General features: G+C 37.7%; 1 protein-coding gene across 6 annotated transcripts in view; it reads right to left on the bottom strand.

The window, feature by feature from the left end:
* The window catches only part of WDPCP (WD repeat containing planar cell polarity effector), a 493,313-nt gene that overhangs the window by 283,740 nt on the left and 185,571 nt on the right, over positions 1-24,002 (bottom strand). For all 6 annotated transcript variants that reach the window (XR_004443968.1, XM_033239210.1, XM_033239211.1 and 3 more), the window contains exon 10: positions 21,235-21,844. Coding sequence is in view for 5 of the 6 variants with exons in the window: in XM_033239210.1 (XP_033095101.1) it covers positions 21,235-21,844 (610 nt within the window). In the remaining variant the exon portion in view is untranslated. The remainder of the gene's footprint in view (positions 1-21,234; positions 21,845-24,002) is intronic.

Below are 24,002 nucleotides of genomic sequence, written 5' to 3' on the forward strand. Positions count from 1 at the left end.
CTCTATATTATTTAAATTTGAAGTCACTGTTAAAAAAAAACCTTTACACATACACACACACACACACACGTGCACCAATGCACACACATAATTAAACACGACCTGCATATTAAGATGTCTTCACTGGTGAATTCCCTCAAACATTAATGGAAGAAATAATAAAGCCAGGAACAGTGGCGCACACCTATTGTTCCAGCCTCACAGGAGGCGAAGGCGGAAGGACTGCTTGAGCCCAAGAGTTTTAAGTCCAACCTGGGCAAGATAGCAAGACTGTGTCTCTAAAAAAATAGTAATACGTAAAAAAAAAAAAAAAAAAAATTAACAAAAGAAGAAATAACATAAATTCAATACAACTCAAATTATAAGAGAGAATACTTCCCAACTCATTTCATGTGGTTAGAATTACACTGACACCGAAAATGAAGATATTACAATAAAAAGAAAACTATAGACCAATATTTCCCATAAACAAACACAAAAACCCTTAACATAATATTAGCAAATCCAGCAATATATTAAAAAGATAATATATCATGAACAAGCAAGATTACTCCCACAAATGCAAGGTTGCTTAAACATGTGAAAGCCAATCAATATAATTTACCTTATGATGAGAAGAAAGAGAAAAAAACCTATAATCATTTCAATTGCTGCAGAAAAAGCACTTGAAAAAAATTCAACATCCACTCAAGATAATATATATCAGCAGACTGGGAATGGAAAGGGACTTCCTCAATGTAATACCATCATACTTATAGTGAAAGATTGAACGTTTTCCAACAAAGACTGGAAACAAAGCAAGGATGTCCTCTCTTACCATGTCTATTTAATATTGTACCAGATGTCCTAGCTGTAAGAAGTAAAGAGAATAAATAAAAAGCACACAGTTTAGATAAGATGATGTAAAACTTCTAAATCCAGTTGTCATGATCATCTATGTAGAAAATCCTAAGGATTCCAAGTCACTTCAGCTAAGAATGAGTTTAACAGGATTGCAGGATATATGGTCAATATTTTAAAATTTTATTTCTACATAATCCCAATGAACAATAAAAATTGTAATTAAAAATATTTACAATATAATCCAAAAACATGAAATACTTAGGGATAAATATGACAAAGCATGTACAAGACCTTTACACTTAAAATTATAAAACTATGCGGAGAAAACTAATGAAAACCTAAATAATGGAGAGAGGTACTACTTTTATGGATTAGGATACTCAATATTGTTAAGAATCATTCCTCCCTAAAATGATCTATAGATCCAACACAATCTCAGTCAAAATCCCATCAGGTGAAACAAGCCAGTTTCAAAACTATATAGAAATGGAAGGGATCTAGAATAGTCAAAATAATAGGAAAAAGAAGAATTAAGTTGAAGGACTAACAGTACCTGATTTCAAGACTTACTGTAAAACCACTTACTGTAAAGCCACGGGAATTAAGTCAGAATGGTACTTGCTTAAGTACAGACATTTAATTCACTAAAAGACAATACAGTTATTGATAGGTCAAAGTAATTCAATGGGAGAAAGAATACTCTTTCTGACAATTGGTGCTGGAACAATAAATATTCATATTAAAAATTAATCTCAACCCATACCTCATACCATATGCAAAAAATTAACATGAAATAGACCATAAACCTAAATGTAAGAGCTAAACCCACAAAACTTCTAGAAGAAAATCCTTGTGACCCTACATTAAACAGTTTTCTTAGGACATGAAAAGCAAAAGCCATAAAACAAAGAACATTATGAATTGAATTTCATTAAAATTAAAAACTTCTGCTACTTTATACACAATGGTAAAATAATGAAAGGGTAAACTACAGGCTGAAAGAAGATATTCACAATACAAGTATCTTACAAAGGCCTTGTATTCATAAAATATACATTAAAAACCTCTTACAACTCAAGAATAAGTAAACAAAAAATTCAATTAAATTTGGGCAAAAGATTTGAAGACACTTCATCAGACAAGACATACAACAAATAAGCACATGAAAAGATGCTCAATTCCAACAGTCACCACAGAAATGCAAATTAATACCATGACACACTTACTAGAATGGGTAAAATTAAAATGACCATTAATTTCAAGTGTTAGAACTTGGAGCAACTAGAGTTCCCATAAATTGCTGATATGCTAAATGACACAATCATTTTAGAAAACAGTTTCTTCTAAAGTTAAACAAACACTTAGCATATGGCCCAGTCATTTTAAACTTGTAGGTTTTTGACAAATGAAAATATATGTTCATACAAAGATTTATAGATGAAAGTACATAGTATTTTTAATCTGTTAGCAAAAACCTGGAAACAAACCAAATGTCCATCAATATGTGAAAGGATTAAAAAACTGTGGTACAGAAATACAAAAAAACCCTTAGAGGATATTAGAAACACCTCTATGCACTCAAGCTAGAAGACCTAGAAGATATGAATAAATTTCTGGGAATGTACACCCTGTCAAGATTGAATCAGGAAGAAACTGAATCCCTGAACAGACCAATAACAAGCTCCAAAACTGAATCACTAATAAAAAGGCTACCACCAGAAAAAGCTTACGACCAAACAATTCACAGCCAAATTCTACCACGTGTATAAAGAAGAGCTGGTACCATTCCTACTGAAACTATTCCAAAAAAATGAAGAGGAAGGACTCCCTAACTCATTCTATGAGGCCAGCATCATCTTGATACCAAACTCTAGCAGAGAGACAACAAAGAAAGGAAACTTATGACCAATATCCTTGATAAACATAGATGTAAAAATCCTCAACAAATACTAGCAAACCAAATCCAGCAGCACATCAAAATGAAAATCTACCACGAATAAGTAGGTTTTATCCTTAGATATAAGGTTAGGTCAACATACGCAAATCACTAAATGTGATTCATTATATAAACAGAATGAAAAACGAAAACCACATGATCATCTCAATAGACACAGAAAAGGCTTTCAATAAAATCCAACATCCCTTCATGTTTAAAAAAAAAAAAAAAACCTCAACAAACTAGGCATTGAAGGAATATACGTAAGAATAATAATCTATGACAGATCCACAGTCAACATCATACTGAATGGGCAAAAGCTGGAAAACTGGAACAAGCCAATCCTGTTCAATATAGAACTGGAAGTCCTAGCCAGAGCAATCAAGTGAGAGAAAGAAATAAAATACATCCAAATAGAAGACAGGAAGTCAAACTATCTCTGTTTGTAGAAAATATGATTCTATACCTGGAAACCCCATAGTCTCTACCCAGAAGCTCCTAGATCTGAGAAACAATTTCAGCAAAATTTCACGATACAAAACTAAAGTATACAAATCAGTAATATTTCCATACACCAACGACATCCAAGCTGAGCGCCAAATAAGCAACACAATCCCATTCACAATAGCAACAGAATAAAACACCTGGAAATACAGCTAACCAGAGAGGTAAAAGATCTCTACAACAGGAATTACAAAACACTGCTCAAAGAAATCAGAGATGACACAAACAAATAGAAAAACATTCAAAGCTCATGGATAGGTAGAACTGATATCATTAAAATGGCTTTACTGCCCAAAGCAATTTACAGATCCAATGCTATTCCTATCAAACTACCAATGACATTCTTCACAAAATTAGAAAAAAAAAAACTAATTTGAGATCCGTTCCCAGATGGCCGAATACAAACAGCTCTGGTCTGCAGCTCCCAGAGTGACTGACACAGAAGACGGGTGATTTCTGCACACGTATGTTTATTGCGGCACTATTCACAATAGCAAAGACTTGGAACCAACCCAAATGTCCACGAGTGATAGACTGGATTAAGAAAATGTGGCACATATACACCATGGAATACTATGCAGCCATAAAAAAGGATGAGTTCATGTCCTTTGCAAGGACATGGATGAAGTTGGAAACCATCATTCTCAGCAAACTATCACAGGGACAGAAAACCAAACTCTCACTCATAGGTGGGAATCGAACAATGAGAACACTTGGACACAGGGTGGGGAACATCATACACTGTGGCCTGTAGGGGGTGGGGGTCTGGGGAAGGGATAGCATTAGGAGAAATACCTAATGTAAATGACTAGCTGATGGGTGCAGCAAACCAACATATCACATGTATACCTATTTATCAAACCTGCACATTGTGCACATGTACCCTAGAACTTAAAGTATAATAAAAATAAATAAATAAATAAATAAATAAATAAGGGAAAAAAGATAAACTAATTTAAAATTCATATGGAACCAAAAAAAGAGCCTGAATAGCTAATGCAATCCTAAACAAAAAGAACAAATCTGGAGGCAAAACAACATACCCGACTTCAAACTATACCACAATGCTACAGTGACCAAAACACCATGGCACTGGTACAAAAACAGACACAGAGACCAGTGAAACAGAATAGAGAGCCCAGAAATAATGCTACACACCTACAACCATCTGATCTTTGACAAAGTCAACAAAAACAAGTAGCAAAAGGACTTCTTTTTCAATATATTGTACTGGGATAACTGGCTAGCCATATATAGAAGATTGAAACTGAACCCTATCTTTACACCATATACAAAAATCAAATCAAGATAGATTAAAGACTTAAATGTAAAATCTAACACTATGAAAACCCTGAAAGGTAACCTAGGAAATACCATTTGGGCACAGGCCCTGGCAAAGATTTCATGACAAAGGCGCCACAAACAATTGCAACAAAACCAAAAATTGACAAATGAGACCTAATTAAACTAAAGAGCTTCTGCACAGCAAAAGAAACAATCAACAGAGTAAACAGACAACCTACAGAATGGGAGAAGATATTTGCAAATTATGCATCTGACAAAGGTTTAGTATCCAGGATCTATAAGGAACTGAAACAAATGAACAACCAAAACACAAACAACCCCATTAACAAGTAGGCAAAGAACATAGTTCAAAAGAAGACACACATGCAGACTACAACCATGTGAAAAAATGCTCAACATCACTAATTATCAGAGAAATGCAAATCAAAACCACAATGAGATACCATCTCATATCAGTCAGAATGGCTATTATTAAGTTAAAAAAAAAAAAAAACAGATGCTGGTGAGGGTGCAGAGAAAAGAGAACGCTTATACACTGCTAGTGGGAATGCAAATTAGTTCAAACATCGTGGAAACCAGTTTGGTCATTTCTCAAAGAACTTGAAACAGAGTTGCCATTCAATCCAACAATCTCATTACTGGGTATATACTCAAAGAAATATAAATTGTTCTACTATAAAGACACATGCACACGTATGTTTGTCACAGCACTATTCACAATAGCAAAAACTTGGAATCAAACCAAATACCCATCAACAGTAGACTGGATAAAGAAAATGTGGTACATATACACCATGTAATACTACATAGCCATAAAACAGAATGAGATCATATGCTTTGCAGCAAGATGGATGCAGCTGGAGGCCATTATCCTGAATGAAATAACACAGGAATAGAAAACCAAATACCACATTTCTCACTTATAAGTGGGAACTAAACCTTGAGCACTTACAGACACTAAGAAGGGAACAATAGACAACAGGGCCTAGTTGAGGGTGGAGGGTGGGAGGATGGTAAGTATCGAAAAACTGCCTATCGAATACTGTACTTATTACTTGGGTGATGAAATAATCAAAACACCAAACCCCCAAGACACGAAATGTACCTATAAAACAAACCTGTACATGTACCTCTGAACCTAAAAATAAAAGTTAAAAAAATTGTGGTGTATTGACATAATGAACTACTGCTCAGTAAGATAACAAACAAACAAACAAAATACAAAAATACTAACATCGAAGATTCTCACAGAATAATGCCGAGTGAAAGTACCAAGGCACAAGAGTACCTACTACATGATCCCATTTCTATGAAACTCTAGAAAAGGCAAATCTAATCTATTTTTTAATCTAAAAAAATGTTTTTTATAGATTTAGGGATACAAGTGCAGTTGTGTTACATAGATATACTGCATTGATGAAGTTGAGGCTTTTACTGTACCGATCACCCAAATAGTGAACATTGTACTCAATAGGCAGTATTTCATCCCCCACCCCTCTCCCACCCTCCCACCTTTTGGAGTCTCCAGTGTCTATTATGCTACTCTGTATGTCCATGTGTACCCACTGTTTAGCTCCCACCTATAAATGAGAATGTGTAGTTTTTGACTTTGTTTTACAGGCCATTTCACTTAGGATAATGGCCTCTAGATCCATCCATGTTGCTGCAAAGGACATGAGCAAATATAATCTATAATAATGGAAAGCATATCAATGCTCATCAGCTTCCAGAGAGGTGGGAATTAACTGAAAAGGGCCTTGAGAGAATTTTTTGGGATAATGGAAATGTTCTATATTATGATTGGGGTGGTAATCATGAGGGTATATACATTTGCCGAAACTCATTGAACTGTAGTTTTTTTTTTTTTTTTTTTTTTTTTTTTGGAGAAGGAGTTTCACTCTTACTGCCCAGGCTGGAGGGGCAATGGTGCAATTTTGGCTCACTGCATCCTCTGCTTCCTGGGTTCAAACGGTTCTCCTGTCTCAGCCTTCTGAGTAGCTGGGATTACAGGCATGTGCCACCGTACCCAGGTAATTTTTTTTGTATTTTTAGTAGAGACGGGGTTTCACCATGTTGGTAAGTCTGGTCTCGAACTCCTGACCTCAGGTGATCCACCCACCTCGGCCTCCTAAAGTGCTGGGATTACAGGTGTAAGCCACCGCGCCTGGCCTTCACTGTACATTTTAAATGTTTGCATTTTATTTATGTAAATTATACCTCAATGAACTTGATTTAAAAATTCATCATCACTCTAGTTTGAAGAAAGTAGAATGTTGTCTAGAATACAAGTTCATTTTAAATGATACGAGATCCAATTTTAAGATGACTAGGCATCTAACAAAGTGTCTAGCATTTTCAGCAATAAATTACCTAATACCACTTGGGTAAAGTATAATGTTAAAATAACTATTTGAAAATAACTCTTGAGGAAAATTGCTTTGTACAAAATGTCTAAGAGAAAAATCATACTGTTTATTTTTTAGAAAGAGAGACAGACAGACATACACACACATACACAGGTTGCCTGTAATTTTCAAAATTCTATGAGAGTGAAGATGTTAGCTTTACCTCTTGTTTAACATCATCACTTGAACATTTAACCTTTTCCCAACTTTGCAGACTCTATGAGGGCATCATGGGGATACTCCAAGCAAATGGAATACTATCATCACAACATGGAAGGAGTGAGTGTGAGAGCACACAATATAGCTGGGACGCTACACCAGTGCAACTCAGCTGGGGACATAAAGACCAAGTGGCAGGAAAGGGCTTATCAACCACTGAAGTATTTCTTTCTTTCTTTTTTTTTTTTTTTTAACTTTTATTTTAGCTTTGGGGATACATGTGAAGGTTTGTTACATAGGTAAACTCATATCATAGGGGCTTGTTGGACAGACTATTTCATCACCCAGGTATTAGGTTCAGTACCCAGTAGTTACCTTTTCTGCTTCTCTCCCTCCTCCCAAACTCCACTCTCAAGTAGACCCCAGTGTTTGCTGTTCATTTGTTTGTGCTCATCAGTTATCAGCATTTAGCTCCTACTTATAAGTAAGAACATGCAGTATTTGGTTTTCTGTTCCTGCATTTGTTTGCTAAGTATAACAGCTTCCAGCTCCATCCATGTTCCCACAAAAGACATTAAGTATTTCAAACTGGAGAATCCATGACCAAATCTGTACTATTAGAAGGATCACTAGGAGAGCACTCAGGGGATTAACTGGGGAGTAGGATGAGAAGACTGGAAGGCAGAAGAATATAGATACAGGGCCTCTGCTTGATCATGGTAAAACAGAGAAGGTCTAGATTAAAGCAATGACAGTGAGGCTGAATTGAATGAGATATTTCGGCTGTATTTAGAAGGCCAAATTGATAGGATTTGGTCACTAATTGGATGTGGCATTAGGAGTGAGGGAGGATTCTAGAACGACTTTTGACTTGGATGTTCCATCTGAATAATTATACCATTCACCAAAAACAAGAATACAAGAGGAAAAGCAGGTCTGGAGAGAAAAAGGATGACTTCATGTCTGCACATAATGATTCTGAGGCACACATGTACATCCAAGAGAAGGTGTTCAGCAAGCCAGATGAATATGTGGATGTGGAGTCAGGAATGGTCTAGGCTGGAGTCAGAGATCAGATAACAAAACTGAAACTAAAGTCTCAACCTGCACAAAGTGAAGGCTAAAAATGGAACCCTGGATGGCCCCAACATTTTCTTAAGTAAGCAGAAGAGTATAAAAAAGTCATAGAAAGTTGCATTTGGGATCATAGAAGGCTGTTTGATGAGGGTTCTGTGATAGTGGAAGTGGTTAGCAACCATCAAATGCTGCAAAGTCATCAAACAACGTAAGACAAATGTATTTATCAAGTATGAAGTCACTGGGGACTTTTCCAAGAGCAGTTCCAAGAGACTGCTGAAGATACAGCCAGAGCACAGTGTTCTGAGGAGAAGTGAAGAAGCAGAAAAAAGGCAATGTTCAGTATTATTTCAGTGAGTTTGGCTATGAAACAAAGGTGAAGATTAGATCAGTAACAGAGGGGAAACCATTTTAAGGAAGAGTTTTGTCAGTCTGTTTTTATGGTGTAGCTTGGGCCTGTTTATCTGCTGCTGTTCCAAGATACATGGGGCCGGGGAGGGTGACAAAGTAAAGGTGTCAAAGGGAATGTTATGGGATCCACAGAGAAAATAGTGGTGGCACTAGTCTTGGACAAGAGGAAGGGATCCTTTTTCACTGAACTGAGAGGGAAAGATTCATGTGCATATTGATAAATGGTTGGATGGGTACATGGTAAGAAGCAGATAAACTTAATGAACTGACAAAATTTTGGTGAGATGCTCTGTTGAGAGGAATAGGGAGCTGATAATGTGAGTTTAAGGAGAGCAGTGAAGCTTGGAAAAGGTACCAATGAGAATGGAAAAGCTTTAATATCTTAATAGTATAATTAGGGCCTCCACTTTTTAAAATTAATCTCAGTCTATATATGAAGAAATATGTTATAATTATTGTCACATAAAGAGATTCTGAATACATATTCTTTCTATAAAACATTTCTTGGCTTCCATGTAATGACACTTCTAATTACCTCCTAAGGATGACATAATCTTTGAATTCTTCTAATAACAAGAATGATGGACTTTCAATGCCCAACACATTTGTGTGATCATTGTAAGGATTAAGAAATGGAAGCTCTAGCCTTCGAGCAGTGTTCCTTCAACATTACACTAACTGACCTAATCTAAGAGTCTAACTCCAAATATCTTAGCATATTGGCATTAGGCACTGTCACGTTTACATATGAAAGCATTCTATTTTAAACTACGATCCATGATCTATCTTTACAATTTTAAATTGTAAGCTACACCTTTCATGTCAAATTTTCCAAAGGCTTGCATAACAAGCATCTGAAAAAAAATCTCATAAATGCTCCCTAGTGGGGAAACTGCACATGCAACTACCTGTTTATATATGCAGTAACTTGAATTATACATGAAAACTCCACATGGATGCCCAGAATCAGCACTGACAAATTCAAGAAGTATATTAATTTTTTTGGATGTATTTAGTAGCAGATCATAAGAAAAATCTGTTCTTTATACTGGGTTTTCTTTAAAAAATCTGCTAGTTGGAATCTTCTATTTCAAGGAATCTACTCTTCCCAGGAAAAATAATTTGTAATAAATATTAATCTTATAAATTAAAAATGAGAAACAAAACTTTTAAAAATCCTTGGAAATTCCACATTTCGATCTTTTAAAGAGCCTACAAGACTCTACAATTTCCCTATTCTATAAAACTTAAGAATCATATTGAAAGTAAAATTTAAATGATAAATGTCAGTTGCAAAAGTTATCACCTTTTCATTTGAATGCTTGACTTCTATTGGATAATTCTCTTCCAAGAGACCTTCTTGGGAAAAAGAGGTGACAGCCAACTCATTGCCTAATTGATTTAGGAACAGTGCCCAGGGAGACAGTCCAATTAAGTTTACAAGCTGGCAATTAGCAGGAAGCCCTCTAAATCCCTACACTGAGAGCCTGTTTACTTTAGTAAGAAGGCAAATGTGCTAGAGATAGGAAGAGAAAGCTGTGCTTTTTGCAAAGCTGTTGTGAGTAGGCCCACAAGGGAGGGCTGAAGAAAAGCTAGGTGTACATGGGCAGAAAGCCTTCTGTTTGACAGGTAACTGGGTAATTTAGAGGGTGAAAGGAGAGATTGAGAGAGAGAGAGGAAGAAGGGCGGGGGGCAGGAAGAGAGAGAGAGTGCGTGAGAAAGAGAGAGCATGAGTGCATGCGTGTGTGTGTGTTTTAACAGACACGCAAAACATCAAACATCCACTTTAATTAGTGTTGTGTATGGAGACATACAACTGTTAAACATGTAGTTGGGCAAAGTATAACTGGATTATCTCATAATAAATGAGACTCCAAACATTTTTTTCTTGAACAATATTAACATTATGAATAGATTTAGCTGCATTTTTATTATGTGAAAAGAACATAGGTCTCACATTATATGCATTATATCTTTCAGGTTAATCAAATCATGTTCACTAGATTTATTTCATGTATTGAATTTCAGAGACAAGCAGATTCATGAAAAAACAAAGTAAATTGAAAGCTATTTAACAAACACTACAATGTCTTTAAAAACCTAACTTTGTACCACAGAGCCAAATTCCATAAAAGATTTTAAAATGTATTTACCTTTCTATGTTTTCAAGTAGCCATAATGTATATTAATTAAAATTTTTTTTTTTACACCTAAGTGCGGTTCTCTCAAGAATGTTAAATTGTAGAAATCTACCTAAAGTATATCATATATTTCAGGGCTTAGCTAGTAACGCAAAGCTACAATAGGCAAGTGAATCATCATAATAAAATTTTATTTTAAAGTCTCTTGGTTGATACATAAAAATCAACTTGAAATGGATTAAAGACTTAAATGTAAAACCCAAAAGTATAGAAACCCTGGAAGACAGCTAGGCAATACCATCCTGGACAACAGGCAAAGATTTCATGACAAGAATGCCAAAAGTAATTGCAACAAAATAAACTATGAAGAGAGTAAACAGACAACCTACAGAACGTGAGAAAATATTTGCAAACTGTGTATCTGACAAAGGTCTAATATCCAGCATCAATAAGGAACTTAAACAAATTTACAAGAGAAAAACAAACAAACCCATTAAAAAGTGGGCAAAGCCAAAGTAATTTATAGAGTTAATGCTATTCCCATAAAACTACCATTGACATTCTTCACAGAATTAGAAAACATTACTTTAAATTTCATATGGAACCCAAAAGGAACCCAGCAAAAAGAACACACTGTAGGCATCACACTACCTGACTTCAAACTTTACTACAAGGCTACAGTAACCATAACAACATGGTACTGGTACCAAAACAGAGATATAGACCAATGGAACAGAAAGAACAGACACCTCAGAAATAACACCACACGTCTACAACCATCTGACCTTCAACAAACCTGAGACAAAAACAAGCAATGGGGAAAGGATCCCCTATTTAATAAATGGTGCTGGGAAAACTGGCTAGCCGTATGCAGAAAACTGAAACTGACCCCTTCCTTACACCTTACACAAAAATTAACTCAAGATGGATAAAGGACTTAAATGTAAAACCCAAAATCATAAAAATCCAAGAAGAAAACCTACGTAATACCATTCAGGACACAGGCATCAGCAAAGACTTCATGATGAAAACACCAAAAGCAATTGCAACAAAAGCCAAATTTGACAAGTGGGATCTAATTAAACTCAACGGCCTTTGCACAGCAAAAAAAACTACCATCAGAGTGAACAGGCAACCTACAGAATGGGAGAAAATTTTTGAAATCTACCCATCTGACAAAGGGCTAATATCCAGAATCTACAAGGAACTTAAACAAATTTACAAGAACAAGACAAACAACCCCATCAAAAAGTGGGCAAAGGATAAGAACAGACATTTCTCAAAAGAAGACATTTATGCGGCCAACAAACATATGAAAAAAAGCTCATCATCACTGATCATTAGAGAAATGCAAATCAAAACCACAATGAGATACATCTCACACCAGTCAGAATGGCGATTATTTAGAAAGTCAAGAGGCCAGATGCGGTGGCTCACACCTATAATCCCAGTACTTTGGGAGACTGAGGCAGGCAGATCACTTGAGGTCAGGATTTGAGACTAGCTCAAGACCACTTGAGGCTGGTTTGAGACCAGCCTGGGCAACATGGTGAAACTCTGTCTCTGCTAAAAATACAAAAATTAGCCAGGCATGGTGGCACATGCCTGTAAAACCAGCTACTCAGGGGGCTGAGGCAGGAGAATCGCTTGAACCCAGGAGGTGGAGATTGCCATGAGCTGAGATGATGCCACTGCACTCCAGCCTGGGTGACAGAGTGAGACTCCGCCTTAAAAAAAAAAAAAAGTCAAGAAACAATAGATTCTGGCTAGGCTGTGGAGAAATAGGAACTCCTTTACACTGTTGGTGGGCATGTAAATTAATTCAACCATTGTGGAAGACAGTGTGGCCATTCCTCAAGGATCTAGAACCAGAAATACCATTTTACCCAGCAATCCCATTACTGAGTATATACCCAGAGGAATATAAATCATTCTACTATAAAGACACATGTACATGTATGTTTATTAGAGAACTATTTATGATAGCAAAGACATGGAACCAACAAAATGCCCATCAATAATAGACTGAATAAAGAAAATGTGGTACATATACACCATGGAATACTATGCAGCCATAAAAAAGAATGAGATCGTGTCCTTTGCCAGGACATGGATGAAGCTGGAGGCCATCATCCTCAGCAAACTAACACAGGAACACAAAACCAAACATCACATTTTCTCATTCATAAGTGCGAGTTGAACAATGAGAATACATGGACACAGGGAGGGGAACAACACACACAAGGGCCTGCTAGGGGTGGGGGGCAAGGAGAGGGAGAGCATTAGGACAAATACCTAATGCACACAGGGCTTACAACCTAGATGACAGGTTGATAGGTGTAGCAGACCGCCATGGCACATATATACCTACGTAACAAACTTGCACGTTCTGCACATGTATCCTGAAACTTAAAGTAAAATAAAAATAAAAATAAAAGTGGGCAAAGGACATGAACAGACACTTCTCAAAAGAAGACATATATGCACCCAAGAAGCATATGAAAAAAAGTTAAGTATCACTGATTATTAGAGAAATGCAAACCAAAACCACAATGAGATACCATCTCACACCAGTCAGAATGGCTATTACTCAAGAGTAAAAAAAATAACAGATGCTGGCAAGATTGTGGAGAAAAGGGAACGCTTATGCACTGTGAAGGGGGAGTGTAAATTAGTTCAATCATTGTGGAAAACAATATAGCAATTCCTCAAAGAGCTAAAAGCAGAATTACTACTTGACCTAGGAATCCCATTATTGGATATATACCCAGAGGAATATAAATCGTTCTGCCATAAAGATACATGCGAGGGGGGCGGAGCAAGATGGCCGAATAGGAGCAGCTCCAGTCTCCAACTCCCAGCGCGAGTGACACAGAAGACCGGTGATTTCTGCGTTTTCAACTGAGGTACTGGGGTCATCTCGCTAGGGAGTGCCGGACAATCGGTGCTGGTCAGCTGCTGCAGCCTGACCAGCGTGAGCTGAAGCAGGGCGAGGCATCGCCTCACCTGGAAGCGCAAGGGGGAAAGGAATCCCTTTTTCCTAGCCAGGGGAACTGAGACACACAACACCTGGAAAATCGGGTAACTCCCACCCCAATACTGCGCTTTAAGGAAACAGGCACACCAGGAGAATATATCCCACACCTGGCCGGGAGGGTCCCACGCCCACGGAGCCTCCCTCACTGCTAACACATCCGTCTGCGGCGATCTATCCGCAAGGCAGCAGCGAGGCTGGGGGAGGGGCGCCCGCCATTGCTGAGGCTTAAGTAGGTAAACAAAGCCGCTGGGAAGCTCGAACTGGGTGGAGCTCACAGCAGCTCAAGGAAGCCTGCCTGTCTCTGTAGACTCTACCTCTGCGGACAGCGCACAGCTGCAGTCCATTAGGGGAAAGAGCGGGGGCGGGGCAGACGCGAACGACTCTGTCTGACAGCTTTGGGGAGAGCCATGGATCTCCTAAGCAGGAGGTTGAGATCCGAGAACGGACAGACTGCCTGCTCAGGTGGGTCCCTGACCCCTGAGTAGCCTAGCTGGGAGACATCCCCCACTAGGGGCAGTCTGACACCCCACACCTCACAGGGTGGCTTCACCCCTGAGAGGAAACTTCCAAAGAAAGAATCAGACAGGTACACTCGCTGTTCAGCAATATTCTATCTTCGGCAACCTCTGCTGCTGATACCCAGGCAAACAGGGTCTGGAGTGGACCTCAAGCAATCTCCAACAGACCAACAGACAGTCCTTCTGACTGTCAGACGGAAAACTATCAAACAGGAAGGACACCTATACCAAAACCCCATCCGTACGTCACCATCATCAAAGTCCAGAGACAGATAAAACCACAAAGATGGGGAAGAAGCAGGGCAGAAAAGCTGGAAATACAAAAATAAGAGCGCATCTCCCCCTGCAAAGGAGCGCAGCCCATCGCCAGCAACGGATCAAAGCTGGTCAGAGAATGACTTTGACGAGATGAGAGAAGAAGGCTTCAGTCCATCAAACCTCTCAGAGCTAAAGGAGGAATTACGTACCCAGCGCAAAGAAACTAAAAATCTTGAAAAAAAAGTGGAAGAATTGACAGCTAGATTAATTAATGCAGAGAAGATCATAAACGAAATGACAGAGATGAAAACCATGACACGAGAAATACGTGACAAATGCACAAGCTTCAGTAACCGACTCGATCAACTGGAAGAAAGAGTATCAGCGATTGAGGATCAAATGAATGAAATGAAGCGAGAAGAGAAACCAAAAGAAAAAAGAAGAAAAAGAAATGAACAAAGCCTGCAAGAAGTATGGGATTATGTAAAAAGACCAAATCTACGTCTGATTGGGTGCCGGAAAGTGAGGGGGAAAATGGAACCAAGTTGGAAAACACTCTTCAGGATATCATCCAGGAGAACTTCCCCAACCTAGTAGGGCAGGCCAACATTCAAATTCAGGAAATACAGAGAACGCCACAAAGATACTCCTCCAGAAGAGCAACTCCAAGACACATAATTGCCAGATTCACCAAAGTTGAAATGAAGGAAAAAATCTTAAGGGCAGCCAGAGAGAAAGGTCGGGTTACCCACAAAGGGAAGCCCATCAGAATAACAGCAGACCTCTCGGCAGAAACTCTACAAGCCAGAAGAGAGTGGGGGCCAATATTCAACGTTCTTAAAGAAAAGAATTTTAAACCAGAATTTCATATCCAGCCAAACTAAGCTTCATCAGTGAAGGAGAAATAAAATCCTTTACAGATAAGCAAATGCTTAGAGATTTTGTCACCACCAGGCCTGCCTTACAAGAGACCCTGAAGGAAGCCCTAAACATGGAAAAGAACAACCGGTATCAGCCATTGCAAAAACATGCCAAAATGTAAAGACCATCGAGGCTAGGAATAAACTGCATCAACTAACGAGCAAAATAACCAGTTAATATCATAATGACAGGATCAAGTTCACACATAACAATATTAACCTTAAATGTCAATGGACTAAATGCTCCAATTAAAAGACACAGACTGGCAAACTGGATCAAGAGTCAAGACCCATCAGTCTGCTGTATTCAGGAGACCCATCTCACATGCAGAGACATACATAGGCTCAAAATAAAGGGATGGAGGAAGATCTACCAAGCAAATGGAGAACAAAAAAAAGCAGGGGTTGCAATCCTAGTCTCTGATAAAACAGACTTTAAACCATCAAAGATCAAAAGAGACAAAGAAGGCCATTACATCATGGTAAAGGGATCAATTCAACAGGAAGAGCTAACTCTCCTAAATATATATGCACCCAATACAGGAGCACCCAGATTCATAAAGCAAGTCCTTAGAGACCTACAAAGAGACTTAGACTCCCATACAATAATAATGGGAGACTTCAACACTCCACTGTCAACATTAGACAGATCAACGAGACAGAAAGTTAACAAGGATATCCAGGAATTGAACTCATCTCTGCACCAAGCGGACCTAATAGACATCTATAGAACTCTCCACCCCAAATCAACAGAATATACATTCTTCTCAGCACCACATCGCACTTATTCCAAATTGACCACATAATTGGAAGTAAAGCACTCCTCAGCAAATGTACAAGAACAGAAATTATAACAAACTGTCTCTCAGACCACAGTGCAATCAAACTAGAACTCAGGACTAAGAAACTCAATCAAAACCGCTCAACTATGGAAACTGAACAACCTGCTCCTGAATGACTACTGGGTACATAACGAAATGAAAGCAGAAATAAAGATGTTCTTTGAAACCAATGAGAACAAAGATACAACATACCAGAATCTCTGGGACACATTTAAAGCAGTGTGTAGAGGGAAATTTATAGCACTAAATGCCCACAAGAGAAAGCAGGAGAGATCTAAAATTGACACTCTAACATCACAATTAAAAGAACTAGAGAGGCAAGAGCAAACACATTCAAAAGCTAGCAGAAGGCAAGAAATAACTAAGATCAGAGCAGAACTGAAGGAGATAGAGACACAAAAACCCTCCAAAAAATCAATGAATCCAGGAGTTGGTTTTTTGAAAAGATCAACAAAATGACAGACCGCTAGCTAGACTAATAAAGAAGAAAAGAGAGAGGAATCAAATAGACGCAATAAAAAATGATAAAGGGGATATCACCACCGACCCCACAGAAATACAAACAACCATCAGAGAATACTATAAATGCCTCTACGCAAATCAACTAGAAAATCTAGAAGAAATGGATAATTTCCTGGACACTTACACTCTCCCAAGACTAAACCAGGAAGAAGTTGAATCCCTGAATAGACCAATAGCAGGCTCTGAAATTGAGGCAACAATTAATAGCCTACCCACCAAAAAAAGTCCAGGACCAGATGGATTCACAGCTGAATTCTACCAGAGGTACAAGGAGGAGCTGGTACCATTCCTTCTGAAACTATTTCAATCAATAGAAAAAGAGGGAATCCTCCCTAACTCTTTTTATGAGGCCAACATCATCCTGATACCAAAGCCTGGCAGAGACACAACAAAAAAAGAGAATTTTAGACCAATATCCCTGATGAACATCGATGCAAAAATCCTCAAAAATACTGGCAAACCGGATTCAGCAGCACATCAAAAAGCTTATCCCCATGATCAAGTGGGCTTCATCCCTGGGATGCAAGGCTGGTTCAACATTCGCAAATCAATAAATGTAATCCAGCATAAACAGAACCAAAGACAAGAACCACATGATTATCTCAATAGATGCAGAAAAGGCTTTTGACAAAATTCAACAGCCCTTTATGCTAAAAACGCTCAATAAATTCGGTATTGATGGAACGTACCTCAAAATAATAAGAGCTATTTATGACAAACCCACAGCTAATATCATACTGAATGGGCAAAAACTGGAAAAATTCCCTTTGAAAACTGGCACAAGACAGGGATGCCCCCTCTCACCACTCCTATTCAACATAGTGTTGGAAGTTCTGGCTAGGGCAATCAGGCAAGAGAAAGAAATCAAGGGTATCCAGTTAGGAAAAGAAGAAGTCAAATTGTCCCTGTTTGCAGATGACATGATTGTATATTTAGAAAACCCCATTGTCTCAGCCCAAAATCTCCTTAAGCTGATAAGCAACTTCAGCAAAGTCTCAGGATACAAAATTAATGTGCAAAAATCACAAGCATTCTTATACACCAGTAACAGACAAGCAGAGAGCCAAATCAGGAATCAACTTCCATTCACAATTGCTTCAAAGAGAATCAAATACCTAGGAATCCAGCTTACAAGGGATGTAAAGGACCTCTTCAAGGAGAACTACAAACCACTGCTCAGTGAAATCAAAGAGGACACAAACAAATGGAAGAACATACCATGCTCATGGATAGGAAGAATCAATATCGTGAAAATGGCCATACTGCCCAAGGTGATTTATAGATTCAATGCCATCCCCATCAAGCTACCAATGACTTTCTTCACAGAATTGGAAAAAACGGCTTTAAAGTTCATATGGAACCAAAAAGAGCCCGCATTGCCAAGACAATCCTAAGTCAAAAGGACAAAGCTGGAGGCGTCACGCTACCTGACTTCAAACTATACTACAAGGCTACAGTAACCAAAACAGCATGGTACTGGTACCACAACAGAGATATAGACCAATGGAACAGAACAGAGTCCTCAGAAATAATACCACACATCTACAGCCATCTGATCTTTGACAAACCTGAGAGAAACAAGAAATGGGGAAAAGATTCCCTATTTAATAAATGGTGCTGGGAAAATTGGCTAGCCATAAGTAGAAAGCTGAAACTGGATCCTTTCCTTACCCCTTATACGAAGATTAATTCAAGATGGATTAGAGACTTAAATGTTAGACCTAATACCATAAAAACCCTAGAAGAAAATCTAGGTAGTACCATTCAGGACATAGGCATGGGCAAGGACTTCATGTCTAAAACACCAAAAGCAACGGCAGCAAAAGCAAAAATTGACACATGGGATCTAATTAAACTAAAGAGCTTTTGCACAGCTAAAGAAACTACCATCAGAGTGAACAGGCAACCTACAGAATGGGAAAAAATTTTTGCAACCTACTCATCTGACAAAGGGCTAATATCCAGAATCTACCAAGAACTCAAACAAATATACAAGAAAAAAACAAACAACCCCATCAAAAAGTGGGGAAAGTACATGAACAGACATTTCTCAAAAGAAGACATCCATACAGCCAACAGACACATGAAAAAATGCTCATCATCACTGGCCATCAGAGAAATGCAAATCAAAACCACAATGAGATACCATCTCACACCAGTTAGAATGGCAATCATTAAGAAGTCAGGAAACAACAGGTGTTGGAGAGGATGTGGAGAAATAGGAACACTTTTACACTGTTGGTGGGATTGTAAACTAGTTCAACCATTATGGAAAACAGTATGGCGATTCCTCAAGGATCTAGAACTAGATGTACCATATGACCCAGCCATCCCACTACTGGGTATATACCCAAAGGATTATAAATTACTCTACTACAAAGATACATGCACACGTATGTTTATTGCGGCACTATTCACAATAGCAAAGACTTGGAATCAACCCAAATGTCCATCTGTGACAGACTGGATTAAGAAAATGTGGCACATATACACCATGGAATACTATGCAGCCATCAAAAAGGATGAGTTTGCGTCCTTTGTAGGGACATGGATGCAGCTGGAAACCATCATTCTTAGCAAACTATCACAAGAAGAGAAAACCAAACACCGCATGTTCTCACTCATAGGTGGGAACTGAACAATGAGATCACTTGGACTCGGGAAGGGGAACATCACACACTGGGGCCTATCATGGGGAGGGGGGAGGAGGGAGGGATTGCATTGGGGAGTTATACATGATATAAACGTCATGCACATGTACCCTAGAACTTAAAGTATAATAAAAAAAAAAAAGAAATTCCAGAAGCAAATTTTAAAGCAGTTTCTCTGCCAAAACATTTTAATCCTCCCTATTGCCCACTGAGCCCTGGCTTCTCTCTATCCTAATGCAGACAACATATCACATATATTAAAACAACCTTAAATTGGACACTTATCAGTGTTTCTCATAAATACTATTATTTTACTTTGAAGAGTTTTTCTGGGGAAAGGGGATTACAGACTCTAAGACTTAGAAGTGTCTGCAGAAACTACTATTGTCCACTTTCCAATATTAATTCTTGTTAAAATGTATATTATATATCATACTAAGTATGGTATGCATAAACCCTTATCTTAACATAACGTGATGTTAAATGTTGGATCTTTAATGTCTCCAAAAAGGAAATGCTAAAAATTCTTTAGATTTATCCTTTATAAATAAAATTTTTTGATAACAATTAAAAAAAAAAAAAAGATGCAGATGACATGATTGTATATTTAGAAAACCCCATTGACATGCACACAAATGTCTGTTGCAGCACCATTCACAATAGTAAAGACATGGAATCAACCTAAATGCTCATCAATCACAGATTGGATAAGAAAATGTGGTACACTGTGGAATACTATGCAGTCATTAAAAAGAATGAGATAATGTCTTTTGCAGGAACATGGACGGTGCTGAAGGCCATTATCCTTAGCAAACTAACGCAGAAACAGAAAACCAAATACCGCATGTTCTCACTTATAAGTGGGAGCTAAATGATAAGAACTTATGAACACAAGGAAGAAAAAAAACAGACACTGGGGTCTACTTGAGGGAGGAGGATGAGAGGAGGGAGAGGAGCAGAAAAGATAACTATTGGGTACTGGGCTTAATACCTGTGTGATGAAATAATATGTACAACAAACCCCCATGACACGTTTACCTATATAACAAACTTGCATGTGTACCCACAAACCTAAATAAAAGTTTTAAAAAAAGTTTCTTGGTTGAAACGGGCTACATTAATATATAATTTTATAGATATTAACTTAACATCTATAAAAATATCTATCCTTCTGAATATTTTTATCCAAAAGAGAAACTAAAACAAAGTTATAGAGGTATCTTCCGCAAATTCTAACTAAATATCTGCTTTCTTTTCTTTTAAAACACTTGCTTCACACAATTCCAGTCTGGGAAGCAACAGACACCAATAATCTAAAATAATTTTTATAGAAAAATTATTCCATTCCTACAAACACAGAATTTTTCAATGGACAAAGTAAGTCCTTTAAAAATATTCACATGTCTGTTTCTTAAGGAATTATTTAGTAGTGTAGTTTATTTGAGAGAGTATCAAATGTAAAAGTTAGGGCTTTTGAAGCATCATGATGGACAATTAGTGCAATTTCCAAATTATTCAATATCCATTGTTCCTTTGGCAGTTAGAAAGTCATCCACAAAAGGAAACTATATGGATATTTGAAACGCAACCATATTTATGGGATGACAAATAGAAAAATCTACGTTCTAAGAATAGTTTTATTGCCTTAATTATGTCACTATCATAAACACTTTAATTTACTTACTCATCACTTTCCTTGACTTACCTAATTTAAACAACAGCACACCCAAAGGTCCTCTTTCAAACCTGAGGAAGAGGAGATCATAGATATCACTACCTTCACCCTTCTGAGAAACAACCTGAGGAGCTATCCATTGCATTTGAACAAGACTGCTGGAGGCATCAAATAATTTATTGAATTGCAGAGTCTCCCTGGGTAAGCGGTCTTCAGCCAGTAGTTGGATGTTAATAGGTGATAGAGCCATATCAAAAATTTGCAACTCCCCTTGGTTGCTGCCAGCTAGTAGAATGGCACCACTTGGGTGGCAGCTTATTAATGAAGGCAAAAGTTCAGTCTGTGCTAAGAGAGTCACTCTACGGTGAGTTTCATACAGAATTAGTGAAGAATCTTCACAGCCCAGAATCAGTTTGTCTTCAGTAACATTCCTGCAGCAGCTGATGGCCTTTGATTTCAGTGGTATTCTGGTGACTGACACACACTGGATTTTATTCCGAATGCATTCATAGATGCAGCTGTCAGCCATTGGCTCTTTGTCTACACTAATGGAGTGCTCCACTGTGAACACCTGATAAGGCTGTTTGGTGCCAAAGCAAACATCCAGTGGGTCCCATTCTGTGCGGACAGAACTCAGAACCTGTTAAGAAATATATGAAGTACATTCAGATAGACTTTGATTTTTCTTCAACTTCACACCTAGGCCTGCATATTTATTCAGAAACCTATAAAGAACATAAATTACTATCTTAAACATCAGCAACATATAAATATATAAAGTATATATAGCACGTCTATCTCATATGCAGCATGTATATATAGTGACACAGTGAGATGCTGTCTTAAAAAAATAAAAATATACATATAGCACAGTTGCAAGAATTAAACTATAAGATTTTAACTTTAACAATTTGTTTTGGAAGGCCTGCAAATCACTTTAAATATGTCCCACAGTATATAAAAACTAAGAAAGTCAGCTTTTAGTAAAATAATATGGTTAGCAGAATATCTTAAAAAGAATGAACAAGAACTTACCCACACAAAGTTGGACTTTAAAATTATTAATCTCCTTCAACCTACCACCCTTGTCAATTCTGAAATTATTGGTAAATTACTAATAAGAAATATATTTCTAATTAGTAGGGCTGAGTAGACAAAGGAAAAAACTTTAGAACCCTGTTAACAATCTTGTAGAAATATTTTACTATCAGAAAGGATATAAAGGAATTCTAAGTAGACAAGTGACCAATAGAAAGAAATACTGTAATGTACTAGTTTTAAAATAAACATTAAAAAATTAAGACCTAGAATATATAGTCGGTCCTTGAACAACATGAGTTTGAACTGTAGGGTCCACTTACAAGTGGATGTTTTACAAACAATGCAGATTTTGGTATAGTGTGTGTGTGTGTGTATGTGTGTGTGTGTTGGGGGTTGGTCCTGGAAAACCAATCATCCACATATATCAAGAGACAACTGCAATATGATTTGTCAGTCCTGGTGGAGTAAAATTTTAAAAGCATCTTTGGTGTAGAAAGGAAAGGCTATCTACCAACATGGAACACAATGCAGAAGAACATCAAAGAAAACAATAGGCCGTTCACTTTATTCATATGTAAATGATGGGAGTGCAAGAACCAGGAGAGTGGTATTAAAGAAGGTCAGACCCAGAAATATTAAATAACATATATCTACACATGTTAAAATTTTATAGAACTGTACATCCCCCAAAAAAGGTGCACTAAAATCTGATGAAATCTGTCTAAGGTCTGCACCTGAATTAACAGAATAGTAACAAGGTCATTTTCCTGTATTTGACAGTGTATTGCAGTAATATAAATGTCACTGGGGAAACTGCAGGGAAAGAACGGAAAGAGCATTTACTGTACTGTTTAGAAATTTCATGTGAGTCAAACTATTTCAAGATTAAAAATCATTTCTTAAAAAAGCACATACAGCTGTGTGGCAGAGTGCTGGATTGGGGAGGGGTGGGGAGTTGACGTGACTTAAAAAAAAATCCATCCTACACCTTATCACCAAATTAATCTTCCTAAACGAAATGCTTTTGCCTTCACTCCCATCCTTCAATGGCTACCCACTGACTAGTATGTTAAATTTGTTTTCCTTTGCCTGGAACTAAACCACCATAGGATCCATATCCAACTCCTTCCCTCCCTCACTCTCTTTCTGCTGCAGTCATTTTCTTTTTTGTCCAATAAATATTTGAATACGAGCCATGTGCCAGGCACTGGTTCTGGGGGCTAGGGATGTGGCAGTACATAAAATCCCCTCAATCAGGAGCATACACTTGTAAGGGAGAAAAAGTAATATATTTTCCTCCTGTCACAAGGTTCATAGCTGACACCCCATATCTAAAGACAGATTAATAAAAGAAAAGCTTAACAATTTTATGTAACCAAAGTTTTACACAACACAGGTGCCTTCAGAAATGAAGACCCAAAGAACCAGGGAAAACTATTTTATGCTTAGGTTTGATGAAGAATGGATAGTCATATAGAAGTATGAGTGGACAAAAAGCAGGTATGACCTAATGTACTGAGGGGAACTTAGCAAGTTCTATTTGTTCGGATTTTTCTCTGGATCTCTGTGTACTCATTCCTTTCCACCAGGTATAGGGGAGACACTTACCACATGAGGGTCTTATGATCTACTTTTAGGTCAGAGAATTATTTTCATGGCTTCAGGGAAGAAAGGTGGAAGGAGGTCAGAGAAAGAGAATGACAAAGACAAAGGGACCTTTCTGCCTCTGTGGTTTTCTCAATTTCCTTCAGCTTTAA

This window comes from Trachypithecus francoisi, unplaced genomic scaffold (assembly GCF_009764315.1).
Source record: "Trachypithecus francoisi isolate TF-2019V2 unplaced genomic scaffold, Tfra_2.0 Lachesis_group17, whole genome shotgun sequence".
NCBI lineage: Eukaryota > Metazoa > Chordata > Mammalia > Primates > Cercopithecidae > Trachypithecus > Trachypithecus francoisi.